The following is an 18,392-nucleotide window of genomic DNA, read 5'->3' on the forward strand; positions in this document are numbered from 1 at the left end:
TCTTTTAACCTTCGTTGTTTTTACAAATGTCTTATTTTCCAGAATAAAATTAAGTAAAAAAGCAGACAAACTTCCTAAACGTAAAGCATAGCAGTTGTTAGTGTTGTTTTCTGTGTCATTATGGTGCCTTCAATGCTGTCTTTTCAGGTGAGGAGGGCCTCTACCTGCCTCTCTGACGCACTAGCCAATTAGAGCCCAGCTCCGCTCTGCAGCGGCCAATCGGCGGCAGACTCGCCCTCACCCTCTCAACTCTTTTACAGTGAAAGAATTTCACTCAAAGTTGACCCTCTGCCATTAAAGCAACGGCAAATATTATAATTCATGGCAGCAGGATATGTTGATATGTGTCATAATTGACCACAAGACAAGCAGAGTGATTGGCTGCCGCGGACAAAAGCGGCTTCACCTGCCAGGTGGAGCGGAGGAGAGACAGTCGGAGAGAGAAGCAGGGAGAAAAGAAGCGGGGCGAGAAAAGTCGACTTACCTGTAGCCCAACTTCTGGCAACTCGCTCACTCTATTACCTGCTCCGACTTGAAAGTCCAGTTTCACAAGGAAGAATCGTAGAGGAAGCAAAATATGTCACAGGAGACAGACAAGTAAGTGATCGAGGCAGCGGAGAGGATCTGTGATGCTTTCAACTTACAGAGAAAACACTTTTTAAAAGTGATTTTCTCTTTTTATTTTATCGATTAAAAAATATAAAAATACGGCTCTGGGCAGTAAATGGATTTGGTTATGTTACTTTTGAAAGTTTAGCACAAAAATTGAACTTTTTTTTTCCTGGAGGAAAAGTTGACAAGTAAACTTTGCACCGTGGATTTCGTTAGAGCTGAATTCGCCATTTTTGACTGATGGAAAAGCCTTCAACGTGCAAGGCCTGGATTTTATAAACACTTTCATGTCTTTGAATGAAAATAGAGATTGTAGCGCTACTTGTTGAGTTTAGGCCCTTCAGCGAACGATGGACTGTGAATGAGGACAGTTTGTGTTGCCTGTCGTCCAACTGAGTTGTTTTGTAACACACCTTTATTTATATTAAAGAAGTTATAGCCATTGAACTGTACTGGAAGCTACTTCTAGGACAATAAAAAATAAGCATTTTTACTGACTTTTAAAAAGGGGGATTGTGCTTTTGAAAAATATTTCTACTCTGCTTAATTTTTTATATTTTCTTAAAGATCAGAAACAGAAATCTCAAAATGTTACAAAGCATCTGTTACAATTTGACCTAATCCCATTCACGATTTGGCATACATTTTTTCAAAAGTCTTAATACAGTTATAAATGAGAATAACTGTAAAAATCTAAATTACTGTATAATATTAAAAATCTAAATTACTGATGAGAGTTACTTAGATTAGGCTATTATTGAAATAATAATCTATTTGTGATTGAGAGCTATTATTATTATTATTATTATTATTGTGTGTTAAAACTACTAAATGTCTCTAAGCTCTAAATGTGGTTGCTTGTTCAATCATAAATATCTCCTATAATGTAGAAGTCTATACCTGCATGTCAGCTCTCTACTTGCAAGTGTGGTTGCCATGGAGAAGCTGAATTTCTAATGAACCGAAGAAAAACAGTTTGATTCGCACCTATAGTGACAGGGATGACACTATAAAAAGCAGATAAATAAATGTAAGATGTGAAAAGCAATAAAACAAAACTTCTATAAGGCAGAAATAGATAAACAGATTGATCCTGTGTGCTATTTCTTACTCCCCCTTCTCTGCCAGTAGGCCTACGTGTTTTTTTATAAAGTTTGCATCAGTATGACATCACAGATTGAAGGTGGGACAAATGGATTTGTCTTTTGGCAGGTACACCTGGCTGGAGTCAATGCCAATTATAGAAACCACAATAGTAATTCAAATTAGTTATTTCATGTTGTAAATCTATTGTTTGAGTATCCAAACATGCAGTCAATTTCACAACCAAGAATATTCATGAATAAAATTTCCTGTTGAAATTGATTAAAACAACATTGATTCAAGCATTTTGTCATAGCCACAAACAAATGGACAAAAACCAAACTTGCATGTGGCTACAACAATATAGCTGACTATACATTCAAGACTTTTCAGGAAGGAAAAGCACTCTGTGTTTAACTGGTCTGTGATCTCGACTTAAGTGGTACTAAAGACTATATAGACATAAAGACACTAGACAGTTAAATTCTATAATAATTTTATCACTTATTTGATGTAGAAAATGATGACAAATGACCAGATCTGAAAGTTTTGACTGGAAAATTCTTACTTTTTTAATCAGCAAGCAAAAAAAACAAAACAATTTTAAATAGTAGAAAGCAATTACATTTGAGCACTTGTGATCCAGCATATTATCTAATCTATGTCCACTTATACACCCTTGAATTCAAACGTTTGCTGTGTTTGTGTGCCTGTCAGTAAGCGTCTGGTGGTGGTGGTCCCCAACGAGAACTCCTTCCCTGCAGTGCGGCGGGCCTACACCAGCGAGGACGAGGCATGGAGGTCGTATCTGGAGAACCCGCTCACTGCCGCCACCAAGGCCATGATGAGCATCAACGGGGACGAGGACAGCGCCAACGCCCTGGGGCTGCTCTACGAGTACTACAAGGTGTGGAAAAATGATCCAATCTCAGAATGAAGAATGAATGTATAACTTAAATGGAGATTCCACCGAAGAAGACAATGCTTTTAATAATTCAGTTCACTACATGATTCTAAGATGAAACTCATGTAAATAGAGCAGCCACGATCAGCCGATTAATCCATTAGTAGGTTGACAGAAGATTGATCAGAAACTATTTTCATAATTGAGTAATGGTTTTAGTCATTAATAATCAGAAATCTAAAACCTTTGCTGGTTCTAGCTTCCCAACATGAGAATTTGATGCTTTATTTTGTCTTTTATGATAATAAATTGAATATCTTTGGGTGTAGGACTGGTAGTCAGACAAAATAAGACATTTGAAGGCATCACCTTGAGCTAAGGGAAATTCTTTATTAGTATTTTCACTTATTATTAAGTATTATCAGTAATTTTCTGATGAACTGATCAATCAAGAAAATTATCTACAGATTAATTGAATAATCATTAGGTGCCCTCTATTCACATCACACTGACTGTTATTCATAACTGCAATAAAACTACAAATACGTTAGGCAGAGGCCTTTAGTTAATTATGTCGACCAACATAACACATCCTGCATTTTTCCTTCCAGGTGCCTAAAGAAAAGAGGCTTCTTTCGGTTCCCAAAGTGATTGAAATGACAGAGGAACAGGAGAAGAGGTCAGTGAATTTGGGTCTCTCAGTGCACATGTTCAGACAGAAAGATGTGGAAAAAAATGCGAAACATATAGTTGCAGACCTTTCCCAATGTGTGTAACTAAATCCTGGAACTAAAACACTTTTTTCCATAACATAATAAAGAACTGTGTACTGAGGATAATAGTGAAATGAAACAAGCACTTCTAATATTAATGTGTGTAAATATCACGGACGAGTGAGTCGTTTCACTTGAAGCACTGATACTGAATGAAAAAGTTCTGGCTGGACTGAGGCCAGTAAACGTCTCCTGATCCCTGCAAAAAAAAGAGAAAATACAAAAGAAATAATGACATTATGTGTCTCTGCTTTTGGAAACTTTTATCTACAAGTAAAAGCAACTTATTGAAATTAGGGAAACATTGCCCCATTTTCAGGTTGAGATTGGAGATGTATTTTTCTGAATGGAAGTGTAAGGATGCATAAGATAATTAAAGGTGGAGTTTTGTTGTAAATAAACAATAGTTTACATTCAGTGTTAGTCACCAAAAGTTATAATGTGTATGCTTGCATTTCCTTCCTAATAGAACACTTACTTAAGACCTACATTGTTTACATCCTTGTTTACTTGCTGTCAGTCTTCTTCTTGGCGTGTTATCACCACCTCAGATCAGTAGAATAGCATGAACCCATTGGTAGTTGTATATCATAGTTTGTGGGATCAGAAATAATCTCTTAACACCACAGCAAAAAATCATGGTGTTAAAAAAAACCATTCAATTACATTACGATCAGCATATCTAAAATTCATCCCAAATCCTATATCATCCATGTTTTTATTCAGGTCTACTTTGCCGAGCAACCCCAGCAGCCAAAGCGAGGTGGAGACGGTGGACAACCGAGTCCAGGTCCTCAAGTCTGTTCCCGTCAACCTGTCACTGAACAATGAGCACCAGGAGACCAAACAGGAGCAGTTCAGCAGCTTGACGACGGCGGTGGCGTCAGGGGATGGAGTCTCGACAGCTGTGGCTGTGGTGAAGGCCGAGATGTACACGCCCATCTTTATGACGGGAGGGCATCACTACAGGGTGGAAGGAGAAGAGTCGGGCAGAGTGATCTATGAACAGAGTCCATATGAGGTGACCACTGTCAGCCACAGTTCGTATGGGAAAGAAGACCAGCAGAGTCCACCTGAGAGCCCGTATGAAGAAGAGAGGGATGATGTGAGAAAACAGACACTGTGTTATTACAGTAAAGGAAAAATATAACCTAAAACTGTTGGGGGTTTAGAGGGAGGAGGGAATGAAATAGAATGGCAATTTTGAAACCGACTTAACTTATCCCGACTCTTAGACATATTACATCATCTTCTTACATCAGACATAACTTATGATAAGGGATCACAAGTAAACAATGCTTCATTTAAAGGGGACACAATCCTAAAAGGTTGGGTACCACTGCCCTAAAACACATGTTTTATGTTCACAAGTAGATATTCTTAGTGTCAGTCAATTTTGGTGTTAATTCCTCATAATCAAACCTGTCAGGACTCGATCGCAGACTTTGCAGAATGCAAACAATGTATGTTTTGCTTTAAACAACGCTCTCACTTGCTGTTATCATTCTGTTACTATTATTTCCCTCCATCTGCATATACAGTACAACCACACCTGAATGAATGATCAGGTACAGTCTAATGGGTTTTTGAAAGGCACTATGGGAAATATAGACAGTTGTAAGACTATGGGAACACCAAAAAGAGAAAGTACAGCTCTAGAAGAGTGAATGTCATATGCTAATGATCTTTAACAGTACATGCTCGGGTTAGGGTGAAGTTGTTGTTTAATGGTTTGTGAAGACAGATGTTTAAATATGATTCACTGAGAGTCCAAAGGTGCATTACCTGAACAGGAATCTACAAGTAGTTGTTGAATGTGTTCCCTGTTTGCCTGAGATATCCATGTCGTCACTCTGATCTTTATTCATGACAAAACTGTTTTCTCATCTGCACCATTGTTTAACCAGTTCCTCTCAGGCAAAATTAAGTCATTGTGCCCAAATAATTTCCTCTTTCTGTGTGTTTTCTGCATTCTCAACAGAAGTACCACACACCTTCCTCTCTGGCTACAGATGACTTCTTATTTCACCAGGAGGGAGTGTAAGTCACTCAGAATACAATCACTTAGTCTGTTCTTTATTACAGCACAATTATCTGTATTTGTTACAGTGTGAATGTTCAAAAAAAGGGCCATTTTTAAATCAAAACACTGACCTGACGTGATCCAGAAAGGAATGCAGAAGGGTGTGTTGTTGTGCACCCACCCCACCTTATATCTAATCACATATCATTCTCTATGGGTGTGTTTGTGTGTGTGTGTGTGTGTACAGTGACAGCTTCCAGTACACACTGGATGCCTCTCGCTCGCTGCGCCAGAAGCAAGGCGAGGGACCGATGACCTACCTGAACAAAGGCCAGTTCTACGCTGTGACGCTCAACGAGCTCAGTGCCAGTAAACGGCTCCGTCACCCCATCAGCAAAGTCCGGGTGAGCTGCTCAATCTAGTCTCATGACTCTATTTTTTTTACTTTAAAAAATTTGTTTTCTGTTTTATTTTTGACAGCCTTGATTTATTTTTTCCTGCTATTTCATAACTGCACTTATTTTGATTTAGCTGTGGTTAAAGGACCTATATGTAAGAATTTAGATTTAAAACATTCAAAATGAACTAAAATGATCAATGGAATGCGAAGAAATCACAGTTAAGTCATTATGTGAAAGATGTCTGTGTATCTGTTGCAGACATATGTACTGAGTTAGCATGCCAACCAGCTAGCCTCAGCCTGTGCTCACTCATGATACCACTTTGTACCTCAAAATGCAATAGGGAGTCACTGTAGTGTCCAGTCAGCCCTCGGTCCAACAACACTAAAGTGGTTTTCTTGCCAGGTTTGGCTCCTGGCACCCCAGGCTGACCCTGCTGTAACCCTGAGGCTCAGACCTCCAGGGGTGTGCTCTCAATGCCCCACATCTCTCTGGTTGTTCTCCCACTTCACACTTCTCCTGAACCTGACGTGTCTTTGTTGTCCACGGTGTCCTGGTGGGAGTCGCTGTAAATAATCTTGTTACTGTATTCCCTTTTGTCAAACTGGCCTCCGTTCGCCTCCAAGGTTTAAAACTTGAACGACTGTTCATGTTTCTTGCCTTGTTTTGTGATGTTGCTGCATTGCCAGATCTTCGAAATAACTTGGTTGGTGCCAGTGTTATTATTATTAATTATCCTTTATTGAAGTCACAGGAGACAAGAATCTCATGGGATTTAACGCTATCCTGTAAGTTACAATGCTCAACGGTCCATCCCAAGCCCAGATGCTGGTTCAACTGAATCATCTTGTCCTTTTTCCTGTCCTGTCCCTTCCCCTTTCTCAGAGTGTGGTCATGGTGGTCTTCAGTGAAGACAAGAACCGAGACGAGCAGCTGAAGTACTGGAAGTACTGGCACTCTAGGCAGCACACAGCCAAACAGAGAGTGTTAGACATCGGTAAGACTTCACTTACTACTGACTTTGTCTTCTAAAGCTGATGATATATGGGGCAACTTTTTGAGCAATGTTGCTGGGCAATCTTGCTGGTGGCAAGTCCAACTATGTTTTGAACGGATAGTGGCGGGGTGCGGCGGAGTGGTGGGGGAAGGGGGTTACGGTAGTAATCTTCACTCATTACCACTGACGGCAACATTGCCCAGCACCATTGCTCTAAAAGTTGTTCCGTGTATCATCAGCTTAAGATGTTCTCCATGTTTATATGTGAACAATCAAATTTATGAATCAAAACATATGAACTAAAATGCAATGACAGATTTATGTTATTGCAAATGCTGGAATGCACTCAGCTAATAAAGGCATGAACAAACTGAGAGCAAACAAGCCCCCACCCAAGTGCCTGCCTGAAGCTGTTCAGCTACCCACCATCAGATACACACACACACAAACACACACATGCACTTGAATCTCATAATGTCTAGGTGTTGCAGCATAAATCCTTTAATCTCCTTGACACTGCCTGTGAGATTGAGCAAAACACTGATGTGAGAAGAAAACTGATCATCCAAAACAACCTGACAAACTTTCTCTTTCTATCAGCATTTCCCATGGATGTATGCTGTCGATCCGAAGCCTCATATTTGTATCTTAAAACGTTTGACCTTTTGTTGTGTTTTTCGGTTGATGGATTTGAATTTGAGCTTTCCTACGCCTTGTTGAATGAGTGTGTGTGAGAACCTTGTAGGCGGTTTGCATTTGACAAGCTTGGGCCTGCTAACCAGGCGGAGAACCAGAGGTATGTGGGAGACTTGGGGTGGATGGGAGACATAGACATACATAGACAGCTTGTTGGGACAGGGAGAGGAATGCTAGCCACACTGTTACCTTGGCTGGCTTTGGTCTGTTGAAAGTTATTCTTTCTTAATTTAGATCTTTAGATCTTAATCCCTGTATTTACATGAACCAAGACAAATCAGCCTACAATTCACACGCATTTTAAAATCCGCTACAACAGTGGTTCCCAACCTGGGCGTTGTGAGATAAGATTGGACAACAGCTGGCCTGGCTCTGTCCAAAGGCCTACCAGCACCACTAATGTTCACTAATTAACTACTTACCAAAAAGTATACAACCACAAAATGACACTTTATTTTGTTTTGACTACAGATTAAACAAACAAGATATAAAGTAAGTGAGCTTCAGAGGTGCTTGTAGGTGGATTTCTGTTACCTTTGGTCAGAGTAAGGCTAGCTGTTTTCACACATTTCCAGTCTTTATGCTAAGCTAAGATAATCACCTGGCTATAGCATCATATTTATTGTACTTACACAAGGGTGGTGTCAATCTAGCTCTTAGCAAGAAAGCCTATTTTCTCTCATGTCACATCTCAGTATTGACATGACATAACATTTCTCTCTAAAGCTGCCAGTAGATCCTGCTAAGAGAAAGTGTTATCTTTTTTATCTTGTTTCAGTATGATTCCCTTTCGCAGCCTGTTTTGCATTTGCCAGTGTAATGAGTCTGTTTGTTTGTGCGCATGAGTCATAGAGAGATACTGTGCATCTACAGCTTGAGCCACGGGGCTGAAATATTCTTCCATCACACTGACACATGCACATGTACACACAGATTGTTATCTTCTCATACAGTAGAAATGCACACATGCTTTCAGCAAGTACAGACATGGTTTCTGAAGACGGATTGCAAACAAGGATGCTAAGAAACTGCTTATCAGGCTAAAAATACTTAAGGTGTATATACCGTGGCTACAGTGCAAAGGTTTTAGGCAGGTGTGGAAAAAATGCCATCAAGTTAGAATGTTTTCACAAATAGACATGTTATTTGTTACTATATTTATAATTTAACCAAATACAAAGTAAGTGAACAGAAGAAAAATCTAAATCAAATCAATATTTGGTGTGACCAGGCCTTGCCGTCGAAACAACATCAATTCTTCTAGGTACGCTTGCACAAAGTCAGGGATTTTGTAGGCATATCATCAGTTGTTTGACATGACAGTTAAACCAAACAGGTGCTAATGATCATAAATTCAATATGTAGGTAGAAACACAATCATTAACTGAAACAGAAACAGCTGTGTATGAGGAATACAACTGGGTAAGGAACAGCCAAACTCAGCTCACAAGGTGAGGTTGCTGAAGACAGTTTACTGCCATGATTGAGCACAGCAACAAGACACGAGGTAGTTATACTGCATCAGCAAAGTGTCTCCCAGGCAGAAATTTCAAGGCAGACAGGGGTTTCCAGATGTGCTGTCCAAGCTGTTTTGAAGAAACACAAAGAAACGTGCAACGTTGAGGGCCATAGACTGCAGCAGATGAAGACACATCATGCTTACTTTCCTTCTCAATTGGAAGATGTCCAGCAGTGCCATCAGCTCAGAACTGGCAGAAAACAGTGGGACCCTGGTACACCCATCTACTGTCCGGAGAAGTCTGGTCAGAAGTGGCATTCATGAAAGACTTGAGGCCAAGAAGCTAGATATGGAGACAAGGCCAAGCAACTCTACTATAACATGGTACATGGTACTTGGTCAGAATGAGTGGTCTCCTCAATGCTGAGAGGTACAGGCAGATAACTTATTCATGCAATACCATCAGGCATCTGATTGGCCCCAAATTTATTCTGCTGCCCAAACACAATACAATGAAAGTCATTAAGAACCATCTTCAGCGTAAAGAAGAACAAAGAGTGCTGGTAGTGATGGTGATAGCTCTGATCTCAATATCATGGAGTCTGTCTGGGATTACATGACGAGAGAGAAGCAGCTGAGGCTGCCTAAATCCACACTATGGGTAGTTCTCCAAGATGTTTTGGTCAACATACCTGCCAAGTTCCTTCAAAAACTATGTGCAAGTGCACCCAGAAGAATTGATGCTGTTTAAAGACTGGCCACACCAAATATTGATTTGATCGTGTTTTTCTTCTGTTCACTCACTTTGCATATTGTTAACTGATAAATATAATCTATTAAAATGTCGATTTTTGAAAGCATTCTTACTTTACAACATTTTTCCACACCTGCCTATAACATTTGCACAGTAATCTGTGTGTATATATACACTACTGTGCATTAAGCCACCAACACTCTGCTCCTCAGAGCCAAGTCGGTCTGTCGTACGATGCAGACTGTAACCTGAAGCTGTCCAGCGAGCTGATTTCAATAGCGGTGGACGGTTTGCTGGGGGTGGGGGTGGGGGTTGTCATGCCCCTGGGCGGTCTCACAGAATGGATCATTTGAATGGGGATGTTTAACGGGGGACACTGGCTGAGAGGCAAGTTGCTGCCTGCCTTGCTGCTTTGTGCACCTGCTAAAGAACCAGGAAGTGTCGCTGTAACGGCAGGTTAGGATGATGGAGGAGGTTAGAGGTCACTGAAGGAGAGGGGGATGCGCTGAGATGTGACCAACAAGCTGCTTCTCTAAAGACTTTTAGAGAAAAAGCCCAAATCATGAGGACTTACACACATTTTTATTCTAGCGAACTAAAGCTAACAGTATTTTTCTTCAGAAGTGCTTGTTTTATAGTCAAATAGGTTCAGAAATCCCATCCCCCCATACCTTTCCAATGTCGGATTAGGGGCGGCTGTGTCTGACTATTTCTGTAACTCTGTGTCTAGCTCACTTTTGGTTTCTGTTTTCAACTGAGTGCAACACTATGGATACCTTCCAGGTCACACTGAAAATGTGACCCATTATCCCCGTCTATATTATTCTTATTGTCAACATATCCCATGAAGACCAAAACCAAAGATGCACTAGTCCCTTGTAAATCTTTACATAAAACGGGTCACACATATGGAGGCTCGTGGCTCGAGGGTGCGGTTTAATAGTGTTTGAACACCAGAAGATTTCTATGGCACAGAGGAATAAGTCTGTGGCTATACAGGCAATACTTTCAGTTTAAAAACCAGCAGACTAAGGTTGTGATTTGGACATCACTGACCTAAATCAGCTCTGTAACGTTACACTCCCATTAGCAAACACTGCTGTTACTTAAACTTTGACATACTGAGAACTCCATATGTCCAAAATCGTACTTCTTCAGGAGAAAAACAGTCCTTCTTTCCGCTTCAACATCATCACCTGCACTTCAGTTCACACATGTAGTTAAAGTATTTTCTTGGGGTGATTCTAACTGTGGCAGATCACAGTCACTTGTTGCATGCCACTAAGTTTCTTTTTATTTAAATAAAACCACAAGGCACATATGTGCCTTTTTGCACAGTATACCGGTTTACTGGACGACTGACATTAAAGGCCCTCCAGTTACAGGTCACACAGGTCAACAATAGTCAGCCAATGCTCTCACCTGACTGGTTTTTAATATGGTTCTCAGAGCCAGATAGCCCCCTGTGTTTCCTTACACTTCCTTTGAAGCCTTTGAGATTTTGTTTGACCAAGCAGATAAGGTTTTATCTTTTATCTTAAATTGAAGCGTGCCATTTGATTGCTTATCTCAACAAACAATAGCTACCTACTTGTGTCATTTATTGACTAATTTTGGCTGTGTATGGAGTTTTTTTTGTTTGTTTTTCGGAGAGGGTCCATATGATGCTTGGTTAGGCTTTTTAAACAGCACATATCAGGGGTAGTAGTAAGTAAGTTAAACTTGGTGACTCCAAACACCCATCCAGGACACTTTTTGAGAATGCTTTTATAGTTATATTCGAAAGGTTGTTGGGATTGGCAAAATAAACCCACCCCTCTGTTTGTCCTCACAGCTGATTACAAGGAGAGCTTCAACACAATTGGCAACATTGAAGAAATCGCCTACAACGCCATCTCCTTTACCTGGGACGTGAATGAAGAGGCCAAGGTATAAAACACAAATATTACGTCTGTCACTGCAATTTTCTTAGAAACCGGTCTGCTATATTTATTCCCGCTCGAGGCCGGTTGTAGTTATTAAAAAAAGCAGCGGGACAGGTTTCTTTGTGCTGATTCAAGTGTTGGCAAACAAATGGCTTGACTCGCTTGACAAATTAACCGGTTTTGACTGTGATGCAAACACCACACCTGTCGACATCACCAACACTCAAGCTCACTAACATTTTGTTATAATGCAAAGAAAATCTCATTCACGTCGATTGGTACAGGTTTACGACTGTGGGCCATAAAGCTGATGGGCAGTGTTGTGTACTTTTGCTCTGTTTGTCTTTGTGAAGCACAGTCCATTGTGGCCACTCCTTAAACCGAATCACTGTTTGAACTCCAGAGGCCCCTAAGGGCCAACACACACCAATCCCCAACCCCACCCTCTGTTGTTTTTTTTGCCCTCATTTCTGCGTGAATGCGAATGACTGTGTGTTGTGTGTGTTATGTGTTCTTTCATTGTAATAGCAGCTCGGGGGACAAAGACGTTGCTGGAGGAAATCCAAGCACACGTATCTGGGCCAATATTGACTCTTTCTCTCCCCACAACTATCCCTCTCTTTCTCATAATCTGTGTGACGATTGAGCTTAAATATATCTGCTGCGGGAACAAGTGTAATGCCCAGGTAGTTTATTTTACATGCTTCTCCTGTTGTAGGTCTAAAAAGGAAGTGGAAGGAATTAGTCAAAATGTCAGTTTCAACAAAGGAAAATTAGAAGTTGGCATAGTCTTTCATAAGAAATAAGTCAAGTTTATTTTGTAGGAATTGTATGGTTTTTTTTACCTAATAAATAATAATGTCTCAGGAAAAGTAGTACAAGTTCTTGACAAGTGATCTAGACCTGTAAAGTAAATAGGAGTATCTGGCTTTCGGTAAGAAAGAAATACCTGAAGTGTACCAGAGCTTAGAATCTACAGTACAAGTTCTGTACTTCACGTATATTTTGAGGAAGAAGCTCATATTACAGTTTTGCCTTTATGTCGTAGCAGATATCAGAAAATGACGAGAGTAACAAAGGTCTCTGGTCAGACTCAAACAAAAGAAGTGGGATTACACGGCCACAACTTTTAGATAATAGACACAAGAGTGTACTAAGCTAAGCATATTTTTCTCATTCATCATATTTGACTTTTATACCTAGATCATCTTCACACATGTTCTTGGCATGAGTTAGAGGGCTCAGGTCAACGGAGTTAAATCAGTCATAAATAGTGCTATATGTGATATATGTATTTGCTGGCGAGACACTTTTTGAGATGATCACTCCGCACATGACACAGTGCTAAAGTTCAAGAGTGTCATATTAAAAGAGTCCGTACACTCAGCTTTCAGCCACTAGGCTTCTTCATCATGGTACATGTAAAAAGGGAATCCAAAGCTCATAATGGCATCATATAGACCACGTCTGTGATTTATAATGCAAATATATATTGGGAATTCAGCAGGTATAAAAAGACAACAATACCACAAGAAGAAACATATAAGATAAACATTTACACATCGAATAAGATAACCAACTTAAAATAACTATGCACAGTGACAAGTACCAACCTAAATCTCACTGCACTGTGATATTGTGCAAACACTGCGCAGATGCATCAATGTATAACAGATCACCATAATAATAACAGATTACCATAATCCAATTGTAGCTTTCAAGGTCTAAATACATAAAAAAGTACCTGTAGATAGCAATTTCTCAGAAACCCCTAGTGTTGAGAAACCATGCAGTTACATGTAATTTTGATTTCTATCTCTCAGGGTTTTGAGTTATCTAAAGCGCCTGCTACCACCCAAACTCAGCAGAGGTGAACAGCCACTTATCTCTCCAGAGACAATCTCTCACTCAGGATAATACATGGCTACTATATCTTTGGTAAACAAGTATCCATCAAGCATTTGAAACACAACATACCTCTCTGAGCGGGAGTACCGTACTTCAACCACAAAGAAATGGAAAAATATCCAAAGATTTTCATTTTGTTTTCAAAGTCATGCTTGTAAATATTTCGAGTTGTTGTGGATGTCTTGTTGGGTTAAATTGTGAATTAAAACACTCCTTTAAAGAAAACAGCCTAAGGAAAAACAAACTTTTTATTTATTTATTGCAACACCAAATTCATAATTGCACTTTAAAGTGAAGTATGTAAACCTCTCCCACACTCCCTCCTCCGTGTCCCCACAGATCTTCATTACAGTCAACTGTCTGAGTACAGACTTCTCCTCTCAGAAGGGCGTGAAGGGGCTTCCTCTGATGATCCAGATCGACACGTACAGCTACAACAACCGCAGCAACAAGCCGCTGCACAGGGCCTACTCGCAGATCAAGGTCTTCTGTGACAAGGTGAGAAATCACTTCTTCTACATCAGGTATAAGTATCTGGTTTTAAACTCTTGTCAGTAAATCAATGTCCATTTGCTAATGCTAAAAAACATTTTTAGGCTTTACTGTGATGATGGAAATATGGTTCGTCATTATGGAAATATATTTTAAGTGGATTCAAATGTGACATCGAATCAAAGGAGTAATATTTCCCCAAGGAGTAATACTGAAATTGCTTTTTATATGACAAAGAAAAGCAGCAAATCCTCAAAGGTGAGAAGCTGGAACCAGATAATAATTTGCATTTATGTGTAAAAAATGATGTTGATAATAAACCAACCAGGGGTCTCCTGTCATTATGAATCTATGTTTTTATCTGGTTTGAAATGTGTCCTCCTACAAGAGGAATGCTGCTTTATTTCAACCTCCTCATCCACTGTGAAATTTACAAACTGCAGTTTGCATGAGTAGATAATGAGTAGTTAAAGTTGCTCTTACATGAAGCTTTAACTGGTGCAGCAGTGTCCTTTTAAAAGTAAGCCTCCAATTTGTGTGAGAAATAGATCTCTGGATTTGTCTGATCCATGTGACAATAATGTGAATTTCTAAAGTTTGTGTTTTTTTTACCTTTAATGTCTCTTAAGATTTTGTGTGTGATTGAGTGTTGAGCTGTTGAAATATTTACCATAAAGTGTGTTTGATGGTGTTTGAGTATTCAGGTGGAATGAGGGAGTTAAATCATGAGATCAGTCCTCCCTCTAGTGGTCTCACCTGTACAGTGAGCCTCCAGATACACCTGCAGTATGCACCGTATAATAAAAAAAAACTTTATTCTCCCATTCGACTTTACTGAGACTTGTCTTTCCAATAGAAATAATGTAGTGATTGCTCACTTTGTCAGGGGAGAAGTGTGTCGAGACAAACAGGTGTGTTCAAATATGTTTTTGTTTGCTGTTTTCCTCAGGGAGCAGAGAGGAAAATAAGAGATGAGGAGAGAAAACTCTTCCGCAAGAAGTCAAAAGGTTTGAGTGTCATGACATAATATTTTGTAAAAGCATCTAAAAAAGCATAGAATATTTAAGATCCAGGGTTCAGTATGAGTATGTCAGTATGTTGAATACAGCTCTGTGTCCTGCTTGTAATTGTGACTACAAGTTATTAATTTGTGTTTCAATGTGTTGCCTTTCGGTGGCAAAATCTGTTCTTTTCTAAATGTTCTCTTTCCTCTGGTGCTCAGGGAAAGATGGAGGCGTAGGCGTGTTAACCATTCCCAAGAAGTCCGACACCACCTATTTCAAGACCATGACCGACCTGGAGGTTCAGCCCGTACTTTTTATACCAGACGTTCACTTTGGCAACCTGCAGAGGGCCGGACAGGTGGGTCACCTCAACACACATTCCTCTCTAGAAACAGGAGTTGAGGGAAGGACTAAAGGAATATAGTTACATTGTTGTATTGGTACCTTTACTTAAGTAAAATATCTGCACACTGTTTTTGTTTGTGCCTAAACCTTCAAACTTTACATTAATACATTTAACACTTCATTTCCAGGTGTTTACCTTCAACACAGAGGAGATTGAGAGAGAAGGGTGAGTGTCAACAGGAAATTAGTATTTTCATTTACATGTCATACAAATAGAAAGCATGCAAATGAAAGCAGGTACAGATACCAACCAAACACATACAGAGGGAAGTGCAAGTCACTGCAAATGCAAACAGAAATGCGTGTGTGCGGCACATGACAAACGTTTGTTTCGTGTGTGTTTTCAGGAGCGTGCTGGTGAAGAGGATGTTCAGGCCGTCAGATGAAGATCTGTGTCCGTCCCCTCACAAGCAGATCAAAGAGGAGACGCACAAGAGAGGTACAAGACGACTGCTTCCTCCTCTCTGTGCATTGTTTATTTTAGCTGACTTGAAGAAATGATCAGTGCAGACTAAAGCCTAAGCTTTTTAATGATCTGAGAATGGTGAATTGGTAAGTTCTGCTCAGTTCAGCTCAAACTCCTTTGGTCCAGTTGTAATACATCAGGCCTGAGGAAAAATATCAGGCTGTAGGGCAGCTTTTGCATTTCAGTTTTTGTGTCTAAGGACACATATATTGGGTGGTGATGGTGCAGTGGATAAGACACATGCCTTTGGTGTGAAAGACCTGGGTTCAATTCCCCACTGTGACACATCCACCGATGTGTCCCTGTGCAAGACACTTAATCCCTTGTTGCTCTAGAGGCGTGTGACCTCTGACGTGTATAGCAATTGTAAGTCGCTTTGGATAAAAGCGTCAGCTAAATGTAAAAACACTTTCTGCTTACAGCTTCTCAGATGTCAGGATTAGCTTCATGTCTCTGTTTCAAACCATTGTAAATAAGAGCTGCAACTATTACATTCTTATCAACTAATCTGTTGATTGTTGACAAAACAATCTCACCGCAAGATCTCTTTAATGGCTGTTGTGGAGCTGTTCTTCTGTAGCAGTGGTCATGGAGTTGTAGAAGTTCAAATTTAAATCTTTTGGAGTACTTAAAGGTTGTTTAAGGTCATGTTGGCGTAACAATTCAGATTGAAAGTTAATTCTTGGCTATGGAAAAAGATGTTAGTCAATTTAGTCACTGTTCTGGAGCTTTCAATCACACCACACAATTGTTTTGCTTCAAAACAAACAAAAAAGTTATTATGTTTCATATAGTAGTTGATATTTTGTTGCAGATCTGTAAATGTATTCATAGTTTCAGCACTACTGTAAATTGTTATTTATTTTTTGGTGATTTTACAATACAAAATTTGTATAAAGACATTGTTTTATACTCTGGTAACTTGTGATGGCATTTGTTCTTGGTTCTGGTTGTATAAAGGTTTAATAACTAACTGATTAACAGAAAAAGTGATCAAAAAATCACTTGATAATAAAAATAGACATTAATAATTAAACCAATATGACGGACCAAAGCCACATTCCCTGGACAGTTAATGTGACAAACACCCCAAAAAAGCCTGAAAGTTTGAGTTTAATATTTACATATCTTAAGTGTTGCACTATATACACACTCCAAAGTAAAAAACAAATCTGTAGCTAACAATTATAGGTTTATTTTTCCCCCTTTCTCTGCAGTGCTCTTGTATGTCAGAAAGGAGATGGACGAGGTGTTTGACGCTCTGATGTTGAAGTCTCCTACGCTTAGAGGCCTGATGGATGCTGTGAGTGTTGTCTTTCTGATTACCCGTGAGAGTGCGAGGCACAATTTGTTTGCAGCAGAGCACCTGTTTACAAACTGCTTTCATTTATCATGCATAGATATCCGAGAAGTACGGCGTGCCCACAGAGAGGATAGCCAAAGTGTACAAGAAAAGTAAAAAAGGGTGAGTGTGGAAGCAGATTGCAGTTTTACAGCTATCTTGATTCCTTATGTTGTGGTGAAATTAAACTAAAGTGTCTTTGGTGTCAGGATCCTGGTGAACATGGACGATAACATCATTGAGCATTACTCCAATGAAGACACCTTCATACTCAACATGGAGAACTATGCAGATGCCTACAAGATCACGCTGACGGAGATCTGACAGCTCATGAGCCGACCTGAAGGGCTCCAGGTTGAGACGAAACAGATGCTGTGACTGCTGGTTGGCTGAAATCTATGAGGCTGCTATTGATTGGCTGATAAGCTGACTGACTGTATTGGAGACAGTCCATTGGTGGCGTTGCACTGACGCTTTGAGGTCAACAACGATACACCTGATCCCTCTCACACTTACTATTATGAAGCAAGTCGTATTTTCTGTGCAGGAAGAGGACGACGACACACGTAAAAAGAGGACATTATAGAAATTCCTATGAACTGGTTATATTTACTTTCTCGTTGTATAAATCGTCTATGTTGCGAGGTTAAATGATGGAGTACAGATCCATGTCCTCCACTTTGCTGAATATTTTGTATAAAAGAATTTGTACTTTAATTCTTATCCTGTACAGTCTTGTGTTTTTTTGCCAAATAATCTTTATATTCAGTATATGGTCCTAAGTAACTTAGCAGCTTCTTTGCATGCCAGCTTTTGGTTTTGTTAGTTGTGTTATTATTTATTAATGCTTTTAATGACAATGTTTTGCATTTCTTTAGGAATTTATCCAAGAATTTCAAGTACTTTACATTTCAGTGACTTTTTTCATAGTCACCCTCTACTACTCAAGGAGTTTTTAAATGGCTTATCTCTATTTTTCAGCCATGTTGTACTATTTACATGTCAACAAATAGCCTAAGTGTTTTTTTTGTAGGACCTTACATGAGATGGTAAATTCTGTAAACAACTTAGGGTGACAAATGGCACTTGGTTGTTGTGTAGTGCTCATGCCCTTGTATTGAAAAATGAATAAAGATATAAACATTCAA

General features: G+C 39.6%; 1 protein-coding gene across 1 annotated transcript; it reads left to right on the forward strand.

Annotated features, from left to right (window-relative positions):
* Window positions 1-577: 577 nt before the first annotated feature.
* grhl2b (grainyhead-like transcription factor 2b) lies at window positions 578-18,392 on the forward strand. Its single transcript, XM_038725739.1, has 16 exons — window positions 578-597; window positions 2,413-2,602; window positions 3,211-3,278; window positions 4,099-4,477; window positions 5,354-5,412; window positions 5,643-5,799; window positions 6,682-6,793; window positions 11,537-11,631; window positions 13,875-14,033; window positions 14,977-15,034; window positions 15,250-15,389; window positions 15,565-15,602; window positions 15,784-15,875; window positions 17,120-17,205; window positions 17,303-17,367; window positions 17,454-18,392. The coding sequence occupies exons 1-16, from the start codon at window positions 578-580 to the stop codon at window positions 17,566-17,568; spliced, it is 1,833 nt and encodes a 610-aa protein (XP_038581667.1). The 3' UTR covers window positions 17,569-18,392.

The sequence above is a fragment of the Micropterus salmoides genome, unplaced genomic scaffold (assembly GCF_014851395.1).
Source record: "Micropterus salmoides isolate LMB-PRFRI ecotype aquatic unplaced genomic scaffold, ASM1485139v1 Ms_hic_scaffold_17, whole genome shotgun sequence".
Taxonomy (NCBI): domain Eukaryota; kingdom Metazoa; phylum Chordata; class Actinopteri; order Centrarchiformes; family Centrarchidae; genus Micropterus; species Micropterus salmoides.

Bases quoted from the DNA above. Each gene is read 5' to 3' on its own strand.
- grhl2b (XM_038725739.1), top strand. From the start codon at position 578: ATGTCACAGGAGACAGACAA. The intron at 598-2,412 runs GTAAGTGATCGA...TGTGCCTGTCAG, and splicing joins ATGTCACAGGAGACAGACAA to TAAGCGTCTGGTGGTGGTGG. The intron at 3,279-4,098 runs GTCAGTGAATTT...GTTTTTATTCAG, and splicing joins ACAGAGGAACAGGAGAAGAG to GTCTACTTTGCCGAGCAACC.